Below are 22,854 nucleotides of genomic sequence, written 5' to 3' on the forward strand. Positions count from 1 at the left end.
GGACCACCATTTTCCACCCTTGGACCCTGGTTATGTCCAGCTGGGCTGTGTGGGAAGAGATGACAGCTTCCCTTCCGACCAGAGGGGGCTGACAGCTGGGAGGGAGGATGACGTCCCCGGGGGCATGGCCTTGTTTGATAGCATTGGCAGATCCCTCGTCACAGATGAACTGACGTGACAAGAAGTCTGAGTGGGAAGGCCAGTCTGAAAGAGCAGAGGGCCGGGCGGGGGCGGGGGCGGGGGAGGGGGCCCAGGAAACGTTTGTTTGGAGACTGTTAATCTTTGCTATCTCTTTCTGACCAGAAACAGGGTCCTCTTATTCCATAAGAACAAGAGTTACCAGCTTCTTGCATGTAATTGGCACTGGATATCTGTAGGGGACTGTTCTGGGATCCCCGTGTACCCCCAAGTCTGTCTCGAGTCCCATTTATAAAGTGGTGTGACACTTGGTATAACCTGTGTGTACCCGTCTGTGTGCTCTAAGTCACCTCTGACCTACTTAACAATAGCGACCAGTGTAAATGCTGCCGTTTAGAGAATCGTGGTCAGGGAAAAAAGTGAGCAGGCGTGGGTACACATGCGATTTTTCCCTGAATATTTTCAATCAAACTGAGATTGGTTGAGTTTCTGGATGTGGAAACTATGGGTATAGTTTCTATAGGAGATAGTCTGTGCCCATGGCGTATGCTTACTGAATGAGGGATGGAACAAGATGAAGACCAAGAAGAAATGTCCCCAAGGGGAAGAGAGAGCAGCGTAACTGTACCTCTTTGCCGGCCGCACCATCTGACCCAGGTTCACCCTGGGGAGCAGAGAGCATTAGAAGCAGAATGAGCAGTCAGTCAACCCCACCCTACCTCCCTCACACCTCTTTGTTCTATCAAGGAACCCTGATCCTGCAGTTCCCTTCCCTCCCCACTCCAACCTGCCGGAGCTAGGGCAGAGGTGTCTTTTTCCCTTGAGAACTGTATGCATTCCCTGGCTCTCGTCGTGCGCTAAATGCTTGCTGAAGGGCCACATGAACGGTGAGCCTCTGTCCTCAGTGAGACTGGCCAGGACAAGCTGACTTCCTTCCTTCCCCCATGACACTACAACAGCTCAGGGCTGTCCAGCCCCTGACCCCCTGAGTTGCCCAGGCCTTTCTGGTGGCTGCTGGAGAAGGAAAATCTGTGATTGCAGGTCAAGAGTTAGAGGCTGCCAGGGCCCTGGCAGCTCCTGAGTCTGCAGGGAGGGAGGGAGGGAGTCTGGAAGGAATGACATCCCCAGGGGTGGAGTTCACAGTGAGCCGGAGTGCTGACCCCCTGGCCCTCTGGGAAATAGGTCCAGTGACCATGCCCACATGGCATGTCCTCATCCATCTCACCAGGGACTAGCGAGCAGCTCTGGTTTGCTACTGTGCTCTGGAGGAAAGTCTGCTTGGTGAGAAAGCCCCTGTCATAGAGACCTAGGCCCCCTTCTTTGGCTTCTCAGAACCTTTACATCCCTGAGACCAGCAATCAGCTCCACTCATGTGGTTTGCCTGTCTGGACTTCTACAGAGGGGAAGCTGCGCAGGTTGGTGAAGGGGCACAAAATTTGCAGTGGCAAAGGGGTGCAGAATTTGCAGCGGAGCAGGCTGGGGATCAAGTCTCAGCTCTCCCATTTACTAGCTGTGTAACTCAGAGCCATCAGCTCAGTCACACTGAACCCTCATTTCCTCATCTGAAACCCCAGGGACAATTGGACCTCCAAATAGTGTTGCAGAACACATTAAGAGAAAACACACATCCAACATAAGCTAAGGCTCGCTTCGGCACAGTCAGTGACCAATATAGCATCACTCTGAATGCTAAACGGGCTGAGATCAAGTCTGGCTTCTGCGGCGCTCTGAAAGTTACAGTAATAGCACAGTATTTCTGGTTCCTGACATTTTCAAAGACTTTTTGTGGTTACTGACAAGCTCCACTGGGGCAGGGGCAGGGCCGACACATGGACCACGTCTTCTCTTCCTGGCACCTCGTCAAGGGGTCTGCATTAGGTTGATGATATGTCCTCAGAGGCAGTGCCCTTGTGTGCAGCTGGCTCAGTGCTGGCTTGCAGGGCTTGTCTTTCAGGATACAATACAATCCCTAGACACAGGCCCATGTTGCCACCCTGCCAAGCTAACACCCTCTCCTTTCCTAGAGATCCCAGGTGTGTTGGACAAAGCCAAGTCCTCTCCCCTGGGCTGGGCTATAAGATGTGGGGTCTTACCGGAGGGCCAGGGTGTCCAGGTGTGCCAGGTTGGCCTGGGAGACCTGCCAAACCCCTTTCTCCAGGGGCTCCCCGATCTCCTTTCAGGCCCTGGAAAATAGGATGAAAGTCAGCGGGGAAAGGAGAAGCAGAACCCACGAGTCCAGAGGCAGAACCCAACCCCGCCACCATGTTCCAGGGGCCAGGCACCACAGGGGCAGATGGCCCTAGGATGCCCTTGAACCACCCTTTGCCTCATCCCAGAAGGGAGATCTTTAGGACAAGTGAGAGGCTGCTGCTAAGAAGGAGGGAGGACAAAAACATTCTCCATCCATTGGCTTTGGAAAGAGCCCACAGCAGAAAAGACAATGTTCAATGTTCCTCGAGGAAGTACTTGGAAGAAAATCACTCACCATAGTGGAGATCCCAGGTGGACCTGGCTGGCCTGGAGGCCCCTGTGGCCCCTAGGGACAGGGGAGACAAGGCATGGTAAGGGCTTTGACCTAAAGCCCAGGCTGGAGGGGGTGTACGCGGCATCAGGAACATCCCTACATTGCATTCGCTCTGCTCTCCTCCCGAAATCTCCCCTTCCTTCCGATCTTACACTTGAACTTCTACCAGGAGCTCTGGTTCCAGAGCAGAGGCGGGAGGGGCTGAATAGACAGGACCCTTGTGCCCAGTGCTCGCTGACGGGTGCACCTAGGTTGTGAGGTGCAGAGGCCAAAGGCAGGGGAGGACGAACCACTAGCTGGGACCTCTCCTGAGACCCTGTGCTCCCTAAAGGCAGCCCAGCCTCCCATTGTTTTGTGGAGGAGGGAAAACCAGTAACCAGGTTTTACACTGTAGAGGTGAAGGGCAGGGACAGCATGTACCAGAGACCATGTCCCCCATCCCCTACAGCCACAGAAGGGAATACAGCTGTCTCCAAAGCCCTTTTCCATATCACAGGAGGGGGAGATCTCTGGGGCATCCACATGGGAAAGCTCTGTAGCCCCACACTCTGGGAAGCAATGACACTCTAACCCCCCCCCGGGGTTGTCCCCTCCTGACACTGCTGGAGCTGTATCTGAGATGCGCACAGTCCAAAGGTCACCTCCCTCAGCAGAGCAATACCTTCTCTGAACCCAAGAGTGCTCAGCTCCTCCCCAGAGCACATCCCTCCACACCCCTTCCAGAACATTCTGGCGCCATGGCACCTATACTACTCATGTACGACTCCTAGGGTGGGGATGCTCATTGGGACCAGCACATAGCAGGGACCAGGGCGGAAGAGAGGAATGACGGGGGAGCCCAGCAGGTCCTCATCCATAGCCCCCCACCCTGTGGAATCTCTACCAGGCCCACCGTCCAGTGTATGACTCTTTCATACTTAATGTGAACGGGCCTGGGGGAGCCCTGGGGTCCCCAGCACAGAGCCTCTGTACTCCTTGAGATACACAAAACAGGGACCTGAGAATTCCTGTTTTTTTTGTTTTGTTTTGTTTTGTTTTTTTTTTTTTTTTTTTTGTCATGAGCTATTTTTAATGTTCCCAAACACCTCCTGAAAATTGTACAGCCATGCTATACTAGCACGCCAGTGGATTTGCTCTCGGGAGCCCTGTCGGCGTCGGCTTGGTGCCGTCACACTGATCAAAGGCCACAATCGGCAGCTGTTTGTGTCACTGATGAGAAAAGTGGATGGAAAAATACAGCATTGCTAAATAAATGTGTTCTCCAATTCCCCCTAATGGCAAAACCACCACCTGCCCACCCAGGCGCTCAGCAGAACTTCTTGGTCCCTCTCTTTCCACAGCTCAGCTCACCCTTGCTTCAGAGCGAGCTCCCCACCTCTGAGTGCACCCCAGATCCCAAGCCCTCTGTTCCTTCTCCCTCCCCACCACCCAGCCACCCACCTGCCACTTACCAGCCCTTTCCTGGGCATGTCTGCCTGCACCCACCCCAGAGATATAGTTTTCAAAGTTCAGCTTTTCCGGTCACACGTGTATCAAGCTACCCCAGTGTGACAGTCTTCAGGTCCCTCAGACACATCGAGCCCCCGGCTGCTTTTGGTTTTGTGTATCCATGTCCCTTCTCCAGCAATGGCTCCCCTAAAGCAGTGGTTCTCAACCTTTAATACCTCATGTTGTGGGGACCCACAACCATAAAATCATTTCATTGCTACTTTGTCACTGGGATTTTGCTACTGTTATGAATCATAATGAATCGATACACCAATATCTGATATCTCAACCCACAGGCTGGGTACTGCTGTCCTAGTGTTCCCCACCTCCCAGGTGTTCCCTGCAACATCCCCCTTCAGGCACATGTTTCCTGCGCCTGCTGGGAAGCCCTGTGGGATAAGGGCCCTTGTCTGTCTTACTCCATGCTGTGGCCCTGATCTGCAGCAGATCGCCAATAACTACTTCCTGACTAACTGAATGACTTGTGTCTGGTAAGCAAATGTGAGTGTGCACACTGAACCCCAAAAGTGGCAAAAAGCAAAAACCACTGAGTCAGATGAGCCTGAAGCCCCTCATACCTCTGCCTGGCTTGGGCAGCTTCTGTGGCATAACCAGCTTACCCCATCCCCAGGGGCATCCTAATTCATAGAAGCAGAGACAAAACCAGTTTAACTCACAAGATGACCTGGGGGTCCTGGTCGTCCCTGGGGTCCCATGGCACCAGGCTCACCCTGCAGGAGTCAGTGAAAGAAAGAGATGACACAGAAACCAACTGATCTGCATATGTGTGGCTGATCGGTAGGAGTGGGTTGAGGGTAGTGGCTGCAGCAATGGCCAGAGGACTGGACAGAGCTCTGAACTTTGACCCTAACCTTCCACGGCTTAAGAAGGCCAGGCTTGTCTTTTGGGTGGTTGTGGAATTGTCCTTCTAGGGAGGGGACCAGTTACAGCTCTCAAGATGGAGAAGGGTCAAGATGTGCAGTGTGAGGTGAAATTTCCCAGCAGAAAGCCAAGGAGAGAAGGCAGCCACTTTGCCAGTGTGAGGAAGGAGAGGCTTCATCTTGGGACACAGCAGAGCCCAAGGCTGTGTGACAGCAGTGTGCACAGAACCCCAGTCCTTACCTCTGCACCTGGCCGGCCACTGCTGCCAGGGGGACCTGGTTTTCCGCAGTCACCCTAAAAGAGAGAGGGGACAGTGGAGTTTAGTATCTCCACCCTCTGTTGAGCCTGGATAAAGTGAACTCTGCCACCTTGCCCTGGCTTTGACCAGAGGGTCTCTGGCACCCTTAGGCTGGTAGGTGGCAGAGTCCTGACCCAGGTCGGCAGGCCCTAGTGGCCTCAGGAAGCAAGGGTGCTGGAGTAACATCTCATTCTGGGACCAGGCGACATCCTAGACTCAGGCTGGGTTGCCATGTCGCCTGGCATGGGTCTGAAGAGAATAGGGACGCCCGTTGTCCAGAGTCCCCCTTACCTTAGGCCCAGGGAGGCCGGGATGCCCTGTTTTCCCCTTGAAACCCTGGAAGAAAAAGCAGGGAGATGTTTCTCTTACCTCCTCTGAGGTGCTCCCCACACCCTCCTGCTCAGGCCAAATCAATGGAGTCTATCACAGTCATAGCAGGAGGACTGGGAGGCTGAGGATGGCTGGGAGGAGGCTCAGAGCTCCTGGCTCCTTCCTGCTCTCAACTTACCGGGGGTCCCATGAGTCCAGGAGGGCCAGCGGGACCTGGGTCCCCCTAGGGAAAGAGAAGGAGCATTGAGGAAGTTTGGTTTGGCCTCCACCCAACTCCTTCCCCTCTGCCTCTGCTTGTCCGAGTCTCCCATCTCAGGATTTGGTGGGACCATCGTGTGGGGCAGAGGGAACTCAGCCTGGCTCAGCCTCTGACCGGCTGGGGACTGTGAATGGGTCCCAGCCCCTCTGTAGGCCCTGATGTTCTTTCTTTGGTTAAGGATAGGAGTTGACCTCGATGTTCTCCGCATGCCATGTTCCCATCTCTCACAGATTCTCCAGAAAAAAACTCAACCAAGGAGCCAGGGCCTGCTCAGGCCTGTCATGGCTACAGCTTGGTTCTCCCCAGAACCTAGCTTCCTTTCTCTAGCTGCCCAAGTTTTGGAATATAAATGGCATCTCTGTCACCATTCTGTCTTCACTGAGGCCAATCCACTGAACCTGGCTAAATCTATTAGAAGGAGTGAGAGACCCGGGAAGTCTGATGCCACCTGGGAGAAGGAGCACCTGATGAAGGGGTGACTTCTCAGCACACTTTATCAGGAGGATAGGGCTCCTGCTCCCCCCTCCCACATCCCCATCTTACCCTCAGGCCGGGCTTGCCATCCTTCCCGTCCAGTCCGTCCAGCCCAGCAGGGCCCTGCAGACAGGGGAAAGACATTTCTGGATGCTGTACTATCTCTGGAAGGCTCTCTCTACCTCACATCCCTGCCACACATGTGTCTGCTCACACAGGCACTCACTCCATCCCCCATACCTGCCAGGCGCTGAGGGCACACACTCACCTGAATCCCAGGAGGGCCTGGTGGCCCAGGGGAACCAGGCAAGCCCGATGGACCTCGAATCCCTTCACTGCCCTGAAACCAGAACACCCAGTGAAATCAGGGCAAAGGGGACTATGGACCCCTGGAAGTCAGGGCATTTGCGTAGTTCTGTCTTGGCCTGATGAGCATGTGTCCTCGTCTGCCAAGCCCCCCGCCCCCATTTTTCTCACTGCTTTATGAAGAGAGACAGAACTTGCTCAGACCAACCTCTTCTCAGGGTTGTCCCTGGGACTGGCACGTGGAGGGGTGGATGTGTTTAATCTTTATCACTTTAATAACATGTCGTGTTTGTGGGCTCTAACACCTCAAGGGGAAAAAGGTGGGGAGATTCCAAGGGTAGGGTGGGAGACCCATGGTGGCCGGGGCTCAGGGAAAATGCCACAGAAGTGTCACCAGGTGGCGCACTCTGAAGAATGCCTGGGATGGGGCAGGAGGAAGCTAGAGGGGACCTAGGGCAGAAATGTTTGCATGTGGTCACATGGCTGCCTGACCTGGGCATTAGGGCCCTTATGGTTGATGGACTGGGAGAGGAAGCTGGGCCGGTGGTCACCTGACTGGGAAGCGCCCTGAATAACAAGCTGCACTTTGTCAAGCAGGCCCAGTGCCTTTCAAATCACATCTCAGGGTCCAAGGAGTTGTTTTGGGGAGCCCTGAAGCTGGGCACATGAAGTAGATTTCTGGCCCAGAGGATAGGACTCCAGAACCTTCTTCCAGGTTTTATCCAGAGCATCTTCCCTTGTGTCTGTATTATTTGAGATTTTACGTGAACTTTTGTCTAATAAAAGGCTCAGGGACTGTAAAACGGCCTGCAAACACAGCCACAGTCCCTGGGTAGCCCCTAAAGGCCCAAAGCAGGGCAGCGGTGAGAACAGGCATCGGACTGGGATGTAAGAAGCTTAAGGAAAGGCTGCTACCTCCCCTGGGCAGGAGAGAGAGGCATCTGTGGAGGGGGCTGCAGAAAAGGGAAAGAGCTACAGGGGAGAAAACCAGGGGTGTTGCAATACTGCCATCCACCAGAAGGGGTCAGCACAGTTCTAGCCAATGTCGGCCTCACTGAGTGTTGTGATGGAGCATCTCCGGCCAACAGTTTGGGGTTCTCTGCAATGATCAGCCTAAGGAGGACTCCACAGGGAAGGGATGAGAGGGAGCTGTCAGCCATCAGAGATCTGCCTATGGCTGATGGGTCCTGGCTTGGGGAAGCAGTAAGGGGCTTGTCCTCTCTTCCAGTGGGGAACTCAGCTCTGATGGCTCCCTACCTTTTGGGTTCCCCCACTGTTTTTTTTTTCTCACTTGTTTTTCTCACAGTCAGAGGAAAGAGGCTCCTGGAGACTACAGAACATCACAGCTCCCTGTGCACCCCTTCTTTCATCCAAAGCTCAGACATCAACCTTGGAGTATCTGACAGCTCCCACCCGGTACACAAAGGAGGCCCAGCTTCTACAGAGCCAGGGGTGTCCTCTCCAAGCCACATAGGGCTATGTGTCCAGTTTAACAAGGCAGTCTCAGAGTAACAAGTGTGGCTCTCCACGGCTGCTGTCTCTGTCTTATCACGAAGTCACGGGTGACTCTCGTGTCCTCTGGCCCTTGGGGATCGCCTAAGGAGAGAGGCACACTCCACCTCTAGGTGTGCCCTCATTCGAGGGGTCGCAGTTCCATCCTTTCCCTTGGCTCCTTGCCCTCTCTGCTCTCTCTTGAGAAACGAAGCTAGGCAAAGCTGGCCTGTCAAAGTCTAGTTACCCACCTCTGTCGCTCCTGTGCCTCCTTCCCCACCCTGCTTTTGCCACTCTCCTGGCAAATGGGAGCCCAGGATACTCAGAGGCTGCTAGAGGGTGTGGGGAGGGCAAGGGGAGGGCAATGGGAGGGTGCAGGGCTATTCATGGAGCCACTGGTTGCTGAGCCCAGCCTTAGTGCAATGGAGTTGTCTGTGGATTTCCTGAAGGCCTGAACAGAGTCATGAGAGCTTCCTGGCTCAGATGTGGGTTTCTGCTCACCTTCTCTGCTTGGGGACCAGGAGGACCAGGGGCTCCAGCTTTGCCTGGGAATCCTGGGGGACCCTGGATCGACAAAGAAGCAGGCAGGAATAAAAGTGGGGCTCCATCTCCCTTCTATCTCTTTGTGTTTCTTCTGTCTGTCTGGTCCTCTGTGGCCACCCATAAGGTCTGCTCTTTACATCTGGCTTCTAGAATCTATCATGGCCACCTACACTGTCCGGCCACCTACACTGTCCTCCCATCTCTTGACCCCCCCTTCCCGGGTTCATTTTCATCCAGGGGGTACTGGCCAGACCTGCTCTTCTCCATGGGACCACATTACAGGGAACTTTTGTGTCTTTACTCACCGGTGGGCCTGGAAAGCCTGGCTGGCCTTGAAATCCCTAGGGGAAGAAGTGAGGAGGTCACCCCTCCGCCTGGCCACTTGGGTGGGAAGAGGAAAGGGTGGAGCAGCCCGCAGGCTTTGTCCTCATCTACCCTAGGTGGCCAGTAGGGAGGCTCCGGGTAGGAGGTGGGAGGGTGGGTAGGAGAACGAAAACTAGTGGCCAGCCTCTTCAACCCCGCCTCCAGCCCCTTCAGCCACGCCCCCAGCCCCTTCAGCCACGCCCCCAGGCATCACTCACCTGGTCACCCTTCTCACCAGAGCTCCCCTGGGGGCCTCGCTCTCCTCGAGGACCCTGTCGCCACAGAGAAGAATATAACTGAAACCCACCCTTCTAGTCCCCAGGACACACGGAGGAGTCAGGAGACTCCCCCGCCCCCTCCACATCTCCATGGCCCGCCCACTCACTCACCGCCGGGCCTTGGGGACCTGGAAGGCCTTCAGATCCTGGTGGGCCCTGGGGACTCAAAGGAACAGAATCAGTCATTCAGAAACAGGAGGAGTGAGGCCTGGGGATGGGCAGGGTACGCGGTGGGCGTGTCCTGAGCTGATGAGACTCTCAGCCCAGGCCCCTCGGTTCCCTGGAACCGGTTTGCTAATTAATCCTGCTACCTCCTGTCCCACTCCGAAGCTGCCAGCAAACAGCAGCTGATCTCTCGTCTTAGGCACGGCTCCGACTACCGCCAGTCTCCTGTTCAGAGCCTCGAACGGCTCCCCTCTGTCTAATGAATGAGCCTGTGCTTTCCTGCTGGCTTCCCAGGCATCCTGTAACCCATCACCAACCACCCTTGCCTGCTTCCTGTCCCTCTCCCGCTCCCTCTGTTGTGTTTTGCTCAGTTCAGACTGCTGTCACCCCCAGGCCTGAGCGTTGCTGTCCCCTCTATCTGGAATGCCCACCACTGGTCGCCCTTCCGTGTTGCTGAGCCCTTAGGGAACCGGGGAGTAGCTCCAAGCTTTTCCTGCCAGGACACCCCAGCCGTGACCTCCGTTCTCTATGGACAGACACCCCCATTCCTTCTCTATGGACACTCACCATTGAGATCCCTCTCTCTCTCTCTCTCTCTCTCTCTCTCTCTCTCTCTCTCTCTCTCTCTCTCCTCTCCTCTCCTCTCCTCTCTCCTCTCTCTCTCTTCTACACAGCATCCTTGCACTGCTCCAGCCCCACGCCCCACCCCCACCCTGAACGCTCAGGGGTCTCAGCTCTCTTCATAGCTATTTCTATCTACTCGTGTTTTATCTACTTCCTGCTGCAGGGCAAGGCATGCAGGGCCTGCTTTGCTCAGTGCAGAACCCTCAGAAGGGCTCGGAATACCCAGCATGCCTAGGAGACAATCTTGTTGCAGATTAAAAGTGTGACAGTTGTTGGCAGAGTCCCATGAGGTCTCGCTGACATTCGCGAGGGGGAGAGGTAAGGTTCCCATCCTAACTTGGCGGGCCCCAGATATGAGGGTTGGGGTTCCTCACCAGAGAGACTTGGGCTCCAGGCCAGGCTCCTCACCACTAACTCCCTAGCTGGCTGCAGGACAGTGGGTGAGTCATGTCCCTCAGGAGCCTGTGATCTCATGTGCTAGCTGTCCCCGCGCCTTCGTTTGGTGTAGGACCCCCATGAAGGTGGCCTCAATAGAGAAAAAGGCTCCTGGCCCTGATCTGGCAGGAGGGGGAATTCTGCCAGCTGACTGGGCCCTTCCCCTCCTCAGTGTCTCTGCAAGAAGCCTGCTGGGATCTCCTCACAGCCTCCGCCTCCTCGCCTCCTCTGCAGCCACCAGCTGGTGCAGAGACGCAGCTGGAGTGACTCTGGGGCAGGGGCAGAAGGGGCCACAGGAAAGTCCCAACCCTGTTGATGAAGAGGATGAGGGGAGGGGGCTCTCCCCTGCCCTCCACCCATACCATGCTGTAGCTTACCGACTCGCCCTTCTCTCCTGCAGGGCCAGTGTATCCTCGCTCTCCCTTGATGCCCTGATGAGCAACAGCAGAGTTAGCTCTGTGGCCTAAGTAGGGGACTAGAGGGGGGAAACTGTAGCCAGTGTGGCCACCCAGCGGCCACTGCGGCCCACACTGGAGAGGCCTGGGGGCACCTTTGCAAGGAGCGGCATCTCTCGGGAGTCTCCCTCACTCTCTCAAAACCCTTTGGGCAGCACATCTCAGTTCCTTCTGAGTCTGGAACTCATGGGGGTTCTGAGAGTGTCCCCTTCCTTCCCTCCATTGCAATGGTGGGGGCAAGCCACATCACCAGGGGAACCAAAGTGGAATGTGGGGGGGGGGTGTCATACATGGATGGCATGGTAGAGACTGAATGTTGGGAAAAGGGGAACATGGTTGAGGGACGCCCTTCCTGGCCCTGTTCTCACCATTGGACTGTACGCCCAGTACCCCCAGAGTCAGAGTCCTCTTACTCACAGGCAATCCTGGGGGTCCCATGGCACCTGGGTAGCCAGGTTGTCCTGGAGGACCCTGCAAAGCAAGGCAGGTATGGTAATGGACCAGCCCTCAACCTTTCTGTTACCCTCTCCCTGTGTGAGAAACCCAAACCGAAAACCCTGGATCTGCTATCCAGCAGGTGCCCATCCGCCCACCCAAACCACCCACACCCCAGGTACAGTTACTATTCTGGGCCATTTCCCAAGCCCAGGTGACCAGTCCCAGAACCCTGGGAGCAGAGCGGGAAAGGAGGCCCAGAATGAGGTGGGGAGGAGCAGGCAGACACAAGTGCGGAGGATGAGGGAAGGAGAGGAACCCCTACCCCCACAATGGTAGCTAAGAGCTGGAACACACACACATCTCCCAGGGTGTAGGGGCTACACGGACACCCAGCTCCATCCATCTGAGGGGTGTGAAGCCCTTTCTTTTGAAGCTCCCAGCCCTTCTGCACCAGGGCTTCGTGACTGAGGAGTTCAGAAGAAAGCCTCTCCCCATCTCCCACTCAGTGGCCACCCCTCAGCTATCGCTGCAGGACTCCTGGGCCCCTTTCTTACCGGCTCTCCCTTGTCTCCAGTCAGGCCTGTGAGGCCTCGCTCTCCTTGCAGGCCCTTAGAGAGAGAAACCATGAGAAAAGGCAGAGGAAGATAATCCTACCTAGAGCAGACTCTTCCTGCCCCATGCCTGCCTCTTTGAACTCTGGACCAAGGTCACGAGCAGCAGCCCAGTGTCCCTGGTAAAGGGACTGCCATGGGTGTGTTCTGGAAGGGAGAATGTGTAAATGTACTTTCGGGAGTGCAGCTTCCAGACAGGCAGCAGCAGAGACATCCCTTCAAGTGGGCCCTGACAGGGCTCCTTCCCGGTGACTGTCACTGCCCTACCCTACTGTGGAGGCTGTCTGGGATGCACCTTAGGAGATCTGTGCTCCTTCTGGGGGGGGAGGCTGTCAGGGAAGATGCTCCCACAAAGTGTCACCAAGTCCCCAGCACTTACCTGTCCCAGTTCCCACCCGAGCCCCAAATGACCTTCTTTAGTGATGCCAGGGACAGGCACAAGAGGGCTCTCCCCAGAGCAATCCCATATCACTCGTAACATGGAGAGGGATGTCAGTGGCAATCAAAGCCCACCATTCCTCACCCCGATCGCCACAGCTCCAGGTCACCATCAAAAACATCTCTTCTGCCCCCTTATCCCTTGTGCCCGCTAGAAATGGCACCCAAACCTTTCCATGACACAAGACAGATGGCTAGACAGACAGATGGCCCCTTCACCCAAGCAAGCAGAAACAGATATGGCCCGGCCAGGGATGAAGACATGGGGACAGATGGGACGACGACAAGGAGAGGCCCTCGTCCATGAGCCTCCACCACCAGGCCTGGGACAGCAGGAGCCAGCCCCGGGAACACGAATCCAACAAACAAGAGGTTTAGCTTCCATGACCCAGGAGAGAGCAACACTGAGGATGGGGTGGGGGTTTGTGATTTAAACACACCTGTGACAACAACGATGACAAGCAGAGCAATTAACGACACCTGGCAGAAGGATCAGCCCAAGACCCTGGGCACAGAGGGGCAGGGCCCTAACACCAGAAACCCAACTGACTGGTATCACATGCCCAGCCTTGAAGCAGACTGGGCCTAGAGCCAGGGAAGAGAAAGAAGAGGAGGGCATGGGTTTCCTCTAGCCGCGGGGAAGGGTGCACGCAGGGCTGCCTGTAAATCCCCAGGGTGCCTCTGGACAGTCCTACCAGGCAGCAGGGCAGCCAACCTGTGCCAGCCTGCAGTGTGAAGCCCTAAAGCCTTGGCATCTCTGCCGGGCACAGAGCCAGGTGCCTGGCAGGGTCCCAAGAACTACTTTCAGCAAATCTTCGGTCCACACGGCAGTGGTGGGAAGCAGAAGGCAAGAGTGAGACGGGAGAGATGCAGGGGCTCCTTCATAGAGGCCCCAGCTTCCAGCATGAAGGTAAAACAGACCTGGGGGGGGGACACAGGGGAGTGACGTGTGGGCTTGGAGGGAAAGAGAAAGAGGGCGGTGAAGGTGTGAAGATGGGAAGAGGAACCCTGGAGGAGAGGCTGAGGGCGCTCGCTCGAAGAAAGTCAAGACTGGGATGGTCTCCAAGCCTTCGGGACTTAAGGGAACCTGTGTCGTTAGCTACCGTGCCTGCAGGGGACAAACAACAAACAGAACACCAGAACACGGAGGGGGCGAGGAGAGGGCACCACGGGAGGGAGAGACAAGCAAAGCCACAGAGACCTGGCTGGCAGGAAGGGGAGGCAGAGTGGCGCTAGGTTCTTACAGGCAGTCCGGGAGAGCCAACAGTACCAGGAAAACCTGGGGGGCCCTGGTGGGAGAAACAGGCACGTGGTCACATCTCACAAGAACAATCACCCTGGGGGAACCTGGAGGTACCGTCCGCAGTTGGGAGCTTTGTGGGGAGGTGGTCCTGGGAGTTTTTCAAGGTTGCTGGAAAGAGGTCTTATCAGAAGATGGCCACCGTGCCCCTCGATGGGCTCCTCCACCGGCAGATGCCAGCAGCCTCCCTAGTCTGAAAACCCTTGCCAGGGCGCTCCCAGTCTGCCATCAGTGGAGTGAAAAGCCCGTTCCTTTCAGTCCTGCCCCCCCTCTCCTGATCACCAACATCCCTCAGGAGAATAGTTCCAAGGCCTCCACCAGCCATTTTGTTTTTGACAAGGAACACACTGCCAGCACTTCCCGTTTGTCAAGTCACGTCTTTCCTGCTTCGCCAACATCCCTGAGGATTCTGGGTGGAGACCCCTGGCCTGGGCTTTGTAGACTTCCCTAGAGAAGACTCCACAGAATGATGGAAGGCCCTTGTAGGGACCGTGTTGAGGTGAGTGGCGAGATCTGACTGGGCAACCATACACCTTGCTGTCTGTGGGGCCCCTCGTGTGCTACTAAATCCTGCAGGGAAGAGGAGGGGCCCAGACACGAGCCCCTGAGGGTACTCCCTAAGTGGATTCACAGGCAGTGGGGGCAGAGCAGGGCATTCCTGGCCAGAGACCACGGTCCCAAAAGATGTTCTCCCGAGGGAAAGATAAGCATAGTCGGTGTCTTGCCTGGCTTCTTAGGGACAAGGCAGCAGAATGGCATGTGGGTTAGGACTTTCTGAGATCGGTTCAAACAGACCAGAATACCTGCGATACTTACAATAGGGCCTGGAGGACCTGGGGAGCCTCTCATGCCAGGTGGTCCCTGCAGAAGAAACCAAAGGAACAAGATGGAGAACCTGAGGCCCCGCAGAAAGCCGTGTTATGGTACCTGCCTCCAGCCCCCTGCTGCAGCCCTAAGAGGGCTGTCTGATGTCAGAGCAGAGCCATTTAGCTGATGTTAAAATGGCCTTTCATTCAGTTCATTCAGTCATCCAACAGACATTTATTGAGCAGCTATTATGTGCCGGGCACAGGCCCAGGGGCTGGGAACATAGCCATAAACAAAACATTAAAATCTCCACTATGAAGTGCTTATGTCCTAGAGGCAAGGTGAACAGTAACAAACAGAACACAGCTGGCACACAGCTGCTGTGCAAGTCCATACCTGTGGAATGTTCTAGAAGGAAGTAGATGCCCAGAATGTTGGATGGTGTGAGTCTAAGGAAGGCAAAAGAGCTTGGGAAGGGTGTGTGTGTGTATGTGTGTGTGTGTGTGTGTGTGTAGCTTGGGGAGGGTGTGTGTGTGTGTGTGTGTGTGGAGCTTGAGGAGGGTGTGGGGGGGAGCTTGAGGAGTTATTGTGGAGAGAACTTCCATTTTAGAATGGGTGATTCAGGAAGGCCTCACTGAGAAGGAACGATGTGACCTGATTGCTGAGGAGGGGAAAATAGGCCTGGAGAAGAGTGGTACCAGGAGAGGAAGCAGCTAGGAGCCAACCTGCTTGGGTGCCAGGAAGCTGAGGAGGCTGAGTGGTGAGTGGCTCCAGGCCATGGGAAACCCAGAGGAGGAGAATGCTCAAGGCAGATGTGGACCCTATGTCTTCGAGGCCCTACTTGGATGAGGGCCTGGGCCTTGGTCTTACCTCTTCTCCTCTTTGACCTGGAAGCCCTGGAGGACCAGGCAGGCCGGGGTTCCCAGGACAGCCGGGTTCTCCCTCACTGTTGTCTCCCTGGGGTGGGGGGAAGAGATTAAAGCAGAAGTGAGTGGGAGGGAGGGAGGGAGAGATGGAGGGAGGGAGGGAGAAGAAGAGGGAAGGAGGGAGGGAGGGAGAGAGGGAGGAGAAGAGGGAAGGAGGGAGGGAGGGAGGAAAAAACGGCAGGAGGGATGGACAAAGAGAAGGCAAGGACTTGCTCACCCTGGCCTCCTCTGCTCTGGGGCGCTCCCTTCCCATAAAGCACTGTGGTAGACAAGAGAGGCTCTGTTAGGTAAGGCTGGTCAGGAGGCCTCTGGTAGGCACATGACACCACACCAGGACTGCCAGCTACCCCGGCCCAGTCTCTGCCAGATGGAGACATCAGGACCAGCACCAGGGAGCCCTCCTACACCAGGGAAACCTACTGTACCAGCCCGCCTCTGCCCAGTTCCTACCCTGGCACAGTTGTCAAAGCCTGGCACACCAGGGATGCCCTGGTCTCCCTTTTCTCCCTTCTCCAAGAGGAAGGCCGGATGGGCCGTCTGGGCCTGGGCACAGTTTCCACAGATGCTCTGATGGGACAAAGGGGAAGGACAGAGGGACCTGGGTCAGAGATGCGCAGGAAGAGTCTACTGGGGAATGCCCTCTCAGAATCCAGGACCCGGGCACCCTGCCCAGCAGTCCTCCACCCTCACACCCTCCCTCCCCAGCCACATCCCTGCAGCAGCTTTGCTCTGTCCTCAGGGGACCCAATCCCAGCAATTGGCTCTGAGTTTCCTCCAGGAAGAGGCTCAGGTAGGGCCAAGCCAGAGTGCTTTCCAGACAGGCTGTGTGGGAGGAGGCGGAGGGACCCGCAGAGGGACCATCTGTCCAGGCTGTTCCTGCAACCTGCACCCGTGGCGAGGACAAGCCCCAAGGATCCAGGATGAAAAGCCTGGTTCCCAGTGCCAGCACCTCTGCCTGGGGATGCCAGGAAAGGGCTGCCAGAGGAGCAGGTCCTTCGTGGACACTTCCAGGGCGGGCCTGAAGCTCACCAACTGTCACCGGCTCCACAGGTCCCTGGGTCTGAACTGTTCTAACGAAAAGGGCTTCCTCTGACTTGGGCTATGACCTTCTTGGTCACAGACTCTGTGACTCATGGAAGCTGTGGGTCCTCTCCATCCAAACTAGTGAAACTAGGGCTCTCGTTCCAGGGGCCTTAGGAGCCTGGAGTCTCCCTGTCACCAGGCGTGGTAGCTGGGACCCAGAAAGAAGCCTCATGCTCACCTTCACCATTCACAGAGACACCCAAAAATAATGGCTATCATTTCCTCGGCACCCACGAGGCCACAGATTGTAATGGCCTTGGCACGTATCGCATTTGGTCCCCAGGGCACAGTGAGGTCGATTATGTTCCGAGCATTGTGGAGGAAGCTACTATTCAAGAGGGGTGAGGTGATTTATCCAGGTAAACCTGGATTGGTCACTGCCTGTCTGTGTGGAGTCAGCGCTTCCTCTGAGGGGTGGACATGGTGACTGCCGGGCCTCCCAGCAGCCTCCCCTGGCTGCCATTTGACCTCTATTACAGGCTGATTCAGTTCCTGGGTGGAAACCTTTTGTGGGACACTTGAATACAAAGCCACCTTGTGAACCGTCAGAAGGACTTCACACCATCACGGCCTGGAGGGCAGGATTGAGGGGACGCAGGCTCCACCAAGACTAGGAGAACTGGGGGTCTCACTGCCACAACCTCACTGTGATCTGACTCATGGCTGCTGCCTGGTTAACTCAACCACCTCCTCTAGCGGCTTCTGGAAACATCTGTGGTTCAAAGACGGGGCAGGGCAGGCAGCTCTCATACTGTGCCCTGACTGAAGCTCCCTGCGGTGACATAATGTCCATGGCACTGACTAGCCAGAGCCGAAGAGAGATTGGCTGAAGGAGGAGAGATGGGGAAAGGAGCCCTGAGGATGCCAGCTCCTAGAGAGGGGTCCAGGAGCTAGAAGTCAGCCTGCAGGAATGACCTGGCTGGACTGTCACTTCAGGAGGTGACTGAGCAAGGAGAAGGGTGGCATAGGGACCTTGGTTTCCAGAGGACCACCTCCCCCCCCCCCAGAGCTTGGCCAGTCAGACCAGACCACAGCCCTTCAGTAGAACCGCAGGCCGACCCCCTCCACAACTGCTCCTTCTACTGAAGTCTTTTCAAGCTGACATCCACCAGGCCTGTCTCCAACCTGACCCACCTGGTCCCTTGCCACTGCGCTGTCACCCCCTGCCTTGGCATGACCCAGAGAAAGGATGGTGCTTCTTTGCCAGCCGACGCTGATGTCAGGCTGGGTTCTGTCACCAGGCACATACCAGGTGGGGACCTTCCCAACATTCCTTTAAGCACGCATTCAGCAAATGTTGCCTAGAGGGTTGTTACAAGCCAGCGCCCAGACAGACCCTTTCAGGCAGATGCTTAGCACGCCCTTCCCCCCCAGGAAGGTTCCCCAGGGAACCAGCAGGTTTAGTCTGCTGCTATATGTTAGCCGGCAGGCAACTGAACACCTGCTGTGAGAATCCCCTTTGGCGACACCTGCCAGTGCCAGTGCCTCCCGGTGCCCTCTTACCTCAAGGAGGCGCTGCTCGATGGGTAAGGATCCCTGCAAGACACAGATTTGGTTCTAGCTGGTCGGGGAGGGGAGGCTTATACAGCCTAGATGAGCATCCAGCCTTAAGATCAGAGTGAAGGAGGATCCCCCACCAGAGCTAAAGGGGTTGCATGGCCAGTTCAGCCCCCAGAAGGACAGGAATGACGATGGCCAGTGTGTGCTGGCTGATACCCACCAGCTCGGCAGTGAGCCCAGGCTGTCCTGGCAAACCGTTGTGTCCTGGCAATCCCTGAAGCAGAAAAGAGACAAGAGAGATCAGACCCCTCTCCCAGCCTTGTGCTTTCCTTGTCTCTTTGTTCCCAGCTCACAGTGCTGCCACCTGTCACCCCCTCCTGCATGGGCGAGAGCTCTCTTCACTCTTAGATTGAAGGTCTCATCACACAGTTGGGGGCTGGGGGCACAGAAGGGTGGTCCTCAAAAGCAGCTCTACTGGGAGCATTTCCTTGCTTTGCAGGTCAGAAGCTGGACCGTGGGTCTTTTTTTTGTTGTTGTTGTTGTTGTTGTTTTTAAGAGATATGGTTTCTCTGTATAACATGTATAACAGCTCTGGCTGTCTTGGGACTCCCTTGTAGACCAGGCTGGCCTCAAACTCACAGAGATCCACCTGCCTCTGCCTCCCAAGTGCTGGCATTGAAGGCATGAGTCACAATGCCCTGCAGGCAGAGGGCCTTCTATAGAGTAACTGCTGTGGTCTATCCTAAGTCATTTTCCTGTATTTTCTCATTAATTATCATCATAGTCTCCGAGAGGCAACAAGCATTTTACGACCATCTTAAAAACAAAGGCATTCAGAGAAGAACATTTGCCAAAGGTCACAGGTTGAACAAGACAGAGACGAGACTCTGGGTGAGGGCCACTGGCCCCTACCCTCTAGCCACTGATTGCATCTCATCCCTTGAAAGACATCCCTAGAGCTGACTGATGTCAGAAGCTTGCCAATCCGACCATCTGAGCATGAGTAACTTCTGGAAGAGTCTAAGCCCAGCTCTGTGCCTCGGTTTCCCTCTCTGTAAAACCGTCATCGTGTGCGGCTTCGAGGAGGTGAAGCTGTGGGGGACTCTGCATAGAGCCCAGATGTAAGATGGACGGGTACTCCTGTTCAGAGTGTGCCATCCAGCCTCTGGCTTTCTCGCATATTCACAATGCACATTTGCATATTAAATACTCTGCCGAGGAAGGGAGGATGTTCCAGTTTGAATCTCCAGCACCCCACAAGGAGGAGGTGCACATTAAATGCGTGTTGAATGCACGCATCACTGCACAGGCTGCTCCTCCTGGTGCAGGATTTCCTGGGCCTGCTCTGAGACCCGGTCTTCCTTCATGACCCAGCTCCCAGCACTGGAACAGGCCAGCTTCCCCTGAGTGATTCCTTCCTGTCCAGAGCAGGCTCTCCCACTCCTGGGTCACCACCCACCGTGTCCCCAGGGTTTAGAACAGTGCCTGGCACAGGGGTAAATGCTTTGAATGTTTTTGTTTAGAAACAGGGTCTAGTGCAGCCCAGACTTAGCCTCAAACTCACTATGTAGCTGAGAATGGTCTTGAACTCTGGTCCCACTGCCTCTACCACCTAAGGGCTGGGATTGCAAACATATGCCACCTCACCCAGTGTACGGGGTGTTGGGGATCCACAGGGCTTCTTGCATGCTAGGCAAACACACTACTAACTGAGCCATGCCCCCAGCCCTGTTACTATAACTCACCCATGGCTCCACTCCAGGGCTGCTGTGCTAGTTCAAGTCTGAGGGCATGAGTCTCTCTTACCCTGGTAGGATTACACATGTGTGTTCTCCTCTAGAAGTAGGGGATACAGCCTGAGTTTGACCGCTACCTTCCAGTTCTAAAAATCTTGGGTTCATTTCTTAGCCTCTGTGCCTCAGGCTCCTCAGCTGGAAAATGGATCCAGATAAAACGCCATCTGTGGGCATTGGGACACAGCCTTGGGCGAATAAATGTCATCCGCCTCTTAGCCCATTTCTGCACAGAGAAGCCTGGCGAAGGGCAGGTGCCTGTTTGCGGCAGCCTCAGGTTGATCATGGACACGGGCATCAGATAACGACTCTGGGTCCTGGGATTGTACTCAGCACTTTTTCCTGTCCTTGTTCCCGTGGTGTGGCTTGGCACGGTTTGCACTACGCTAGCTCTGCCTGGTTAATGGGTCACTCTGGAATGACTCAGCCTCCACAAGCCAACTCCATGCCCCCTGTGATGGATCGCTGGATGCTGGCACTGGACAGAAAGCTCGGACACTTTCATCCAACGCAAAGACTGCCAAATGTGCAGTGTAGGCTCTGGTTCCTGGTGAGCAGACCCCTGGGAGCTGTCCTGAAAGGTGGAGGAAAGGAGGAGAAAGGCTCCACTTGGGAAAGCTCAGAAGCGGCTCTTTTATATCTGACTGTGAGGCCTTGGACACACTGGCTCACTTCTTAGGGCTTAAGCTGGTCCCAGTGGTGTGACTTAGGGGTTGGGGCTGACATAAGGCTCAAAGGAATGAGAGAAAGAGTGTAAACTAAGAGCAGGAAATGCGTGGCAATAGCTAACGCCCCAGGGCACTCACTGTGTGCCAGGAAAAATTTCACACGCGTTGCACACGCAAGCTTATTTAACACCTACAAGAAGCCCACTGAGGCAGGTGCTTTAATGATCTACATTTAACAGATAAAGGCATGGAGATACCACGAGACTAAGAAACTTGCCCAGTATCCCAGAGCACATGGCAGAGATGAGCTTCAGACTGAGGCTGCCCTGGCTCTGGGAACCAAAATGTGACATGGATCTCGGCTCCTCCTAATAATCTCGCCTTACTGACTCTGGCCTCTGCGCTATTTCCAAGGACATCATGGACATTCTCACCTCTAGGCCTTTGTATCTGCTGCCTTCCCTGATAGAAGGGTACCTCCCCAGGGGTGCTCCTCCTCAGGGGTCCTCCTCTGCAGGGGTGCTCCTCCTCAAGAATGCTCCTCACCAGGGGTGTTCCTCCTCAGGAGCTCTCTAGGAGTGTTCTCTCCCCAACAGATTCACTTATATTTCCTTTATATTTTGATCCAAACGTCACCTTTTATTGTATTTGTATGTGTGTATGTTTATGTGTATGTGCATGTGTGTATGCAGGTTCATGTGTACGTGTGTGTGCATGTTAAAGCCCGATCTTAACACTGGATGTCTTCCTCAGTTGTTCTAAGAATTATTTATTTATTTAATGTGCACTGATGTTTTGCCTGTATATACCTCTGTGTGAGGATGTCCGGTCCCCTGGAATTGGAGTTACAGACAGTTGTGAACTGCCATATGGGTTCTGGGAATTGAACCCGGGTTTTTTGGAAGAGCAGCCAGTGCTCTTAACTGCTAAGCCATCTCTCCAGACCCTCTCCATTTTTTTTTTCTCCATCTTATTTTTAACTTAAGGTATGTGTGCATGTGTATGTGTGTGAGTCAGTGTGTGTATATGTGTGTGCACACGCTCATGCACACACACACACAAGTCCACAAATGCCACAACAAGGTTGTGGAGCTCAGAGGACAGCTGAGGATTTCATTCTCTCCTTCCACCTTGTGGGATCTGGGGACGGAAGTCAGGTCAGCAGGCCTGCATGCGAGCGCCTTTCCTGGCGGAACCATCTCACTGGCTCGCCCCTTAATTTCTGAGACGGGGTCTCTCACTGAAACTGGAGCTCACCAGTTAGACTGGCGGGATCCTCCTGCCTCTGCCCCTCCCCCAAGCCCTGGAGTTACAGGCACGGGCCACCATGTCTGGCTCTGATCTTAGGTCCCCATGCTTGCACAGTGAGCACTTTACCAACTAGGCCACCTTCCCAGCTCCAAATGCCATCTTTTTCTTCCGTTCTCCTCCCACTGTCCCCATAGTCAGCTTTATCTCCCTCCTTTGCACGGACCACGCTCTAATATACTAGAGTTTCTATTTCTTGCTTGTTGCCCATCTCTCTTGCAGGGATTCTAATGTTTGGTCCACATCCCAGTATCTAAAATGGTGCCTGGAAAAGATCACACGGGCAGAAAGACATGGCACACCAACAAATGCTGACTGCGGCTCCAACAGTGCACTCTGTACCAGCAGAGCCTGGCTTCCTGCCAGGCCTGGGCTTGCTTGGGCTAAAACACAACAGGACATTCCTCAAAATTCCTAGCCAGGAGTCTACAAGCCTGGCCCAGGGCTCTGCAAGCCGGCCATGCCACGCCGGGAGGCAAGAGCAAAGAGAACCCATGACAGATGTGTAAGTAGAGAAACAGTCCTCAGGGCCAGGAAGGAGGAGGTCCCACAGCTGCTTGGGCCCTGACCCCTAAACCCCAGACTCTCTCTTCACCCTTTTACCTGCAGTCCAGGCATTCCGGGGGGACCTGGTGGTCCAGGGACACCTGGGGGACCCTGTGGGAGAGAAGACAAAATCAGAGGGGGAAGAGAGCTCCCTGCCACAGGGGATGGCAGTAGTGTCAGGGCGGGAAAGCCGCGACAGGAGGCAAGACAAAGGAGACAAGCCACACACACCTGCGGGCCCGGCTGCGAGGAGCTGCCCATCCACAGTCCCGGAGCACCCTGGGTGGGAGTGGGGGTCGCAAAAGAAGGGGAGAGGTTAAAGACAACGCCTACACCAAGCGCAGAGCTGCACGGGAAGGGGGCTGGCTGGAACACGAAGCCTG

At 55.2% G+C, this 22,854-nt stretch overlaps 1 protein-coding gene across 4 annotated transcripts in view; it reads right to left on the bottom strand.

Annotated features, from left to right (window-relative positions):
- The window catches only part of Col16a1 (collagen type XVI alpha 1 chain), a 53,062-nt gene that overhangs the window by 3,786 nt on the left and 26,422 nt on the right, over positions 1-22,854 (bottom strand). For 2 of the 4 annotated variants that reach the window (XM_050154347.1, XM_050154362.1), the window contains 25 exons: positions 22,703-22,750; positions 22,529-22,582; positions 18,377-18,430; positions 18,160-18,192; positions 16,024-16,140; positions 15,791-15,832; positions 15,518-15,604; positions 14,657-14,701; positions 13,785-13,829; positions 12,046-12,099; positions 11,471-11,524; positions 10,976-11,029; positions 9,486-9,530; positions 9,315-9,368; positions 9,039-9,074; positions 8,692-8,754; positions 6,662-6,733; positions 6,463-6,516; positions 5,839-5,883; positions 5,622-5,666; positions 5,273-5,326; positions 4,828-4,881; positions 2,624-2,674; positions 2,232-2,321; positions 767-802 (listed from right to left, as the gene is read on the bottom strand). In XM_050154347.1, coding sequence (XP_050010304.1) covers positions 767-802; positions 2,232-2,321; positions 2,624-2,674; positions 4,828-4,881; positions 5,273-5,326; positions 5,622-5,666; positions 5,839-5,883; positions 6,463-6,516; positions 6,662-6,733; positions 8,692-8,754; positions 9,039-9,074; positions 9,315-9,368; positions 9,486-9,530; positions 10,976-11,029; positions 11,471-11,524; positions 12,046-12,099; positions 13,785-13,829; positions 14,657-14,701; positions 15,518-15,604; positions 15,791-15,832; positions 16,024-16,140; positions 18,160-18,192; positions 18,377-18,430; positions 22,529-22,582; positions 22,703-22,750 — 1,386 coding nt within the window. The remainder of the gene's footprint in view (positions 1-766; positions 803-2,231; positions 2,322-2,623; positions 2,675-4,827; positions 4,882-5,272; positions 5,327-5,621; positions 5,667-5,838; positions 5,884-6,462; positions 6,517-6,661; positions 6,734-8,691; positions 8,755-9,038; positions 9,075-9,314; positions 9,369-9,485; positions 9,531-10,975; positions 11,030-11,470; positions 11,525-12,045; positions 12,100-13,784; positions 13,830-14,656; positions 14,702-15,517; positions 15,605-15,790; positions 15,833-16,023; positions 16,141-18,159; positions 18,193-18,376; positions 18,431-22,528; positions 22,583-22,702; positions 22,751-22,854) is intronic. The other 2 variants (XM_050154361.1, XM_050154356.1) reach the window with 2 other exon arrangements.

The sequence above is a fragment of the Alexandromys fortis genome, unplaced genomic scaffold (assembly GCF_014885135.2).
Source record: "Alexandromys fortis isolate MF-2015 unplaced genomic scaffold, M_Fortis_MF-2015_v1.1 scaffold_26, whole genome shotgun sequence".
Classification (NCBI taxonomy): domain Eukaryota; kingdom Metazoa; phylum Chordata; class Mammalia; order Rodentia; family Cricetidae; genus Alexandromys; species Alexandromys fortis.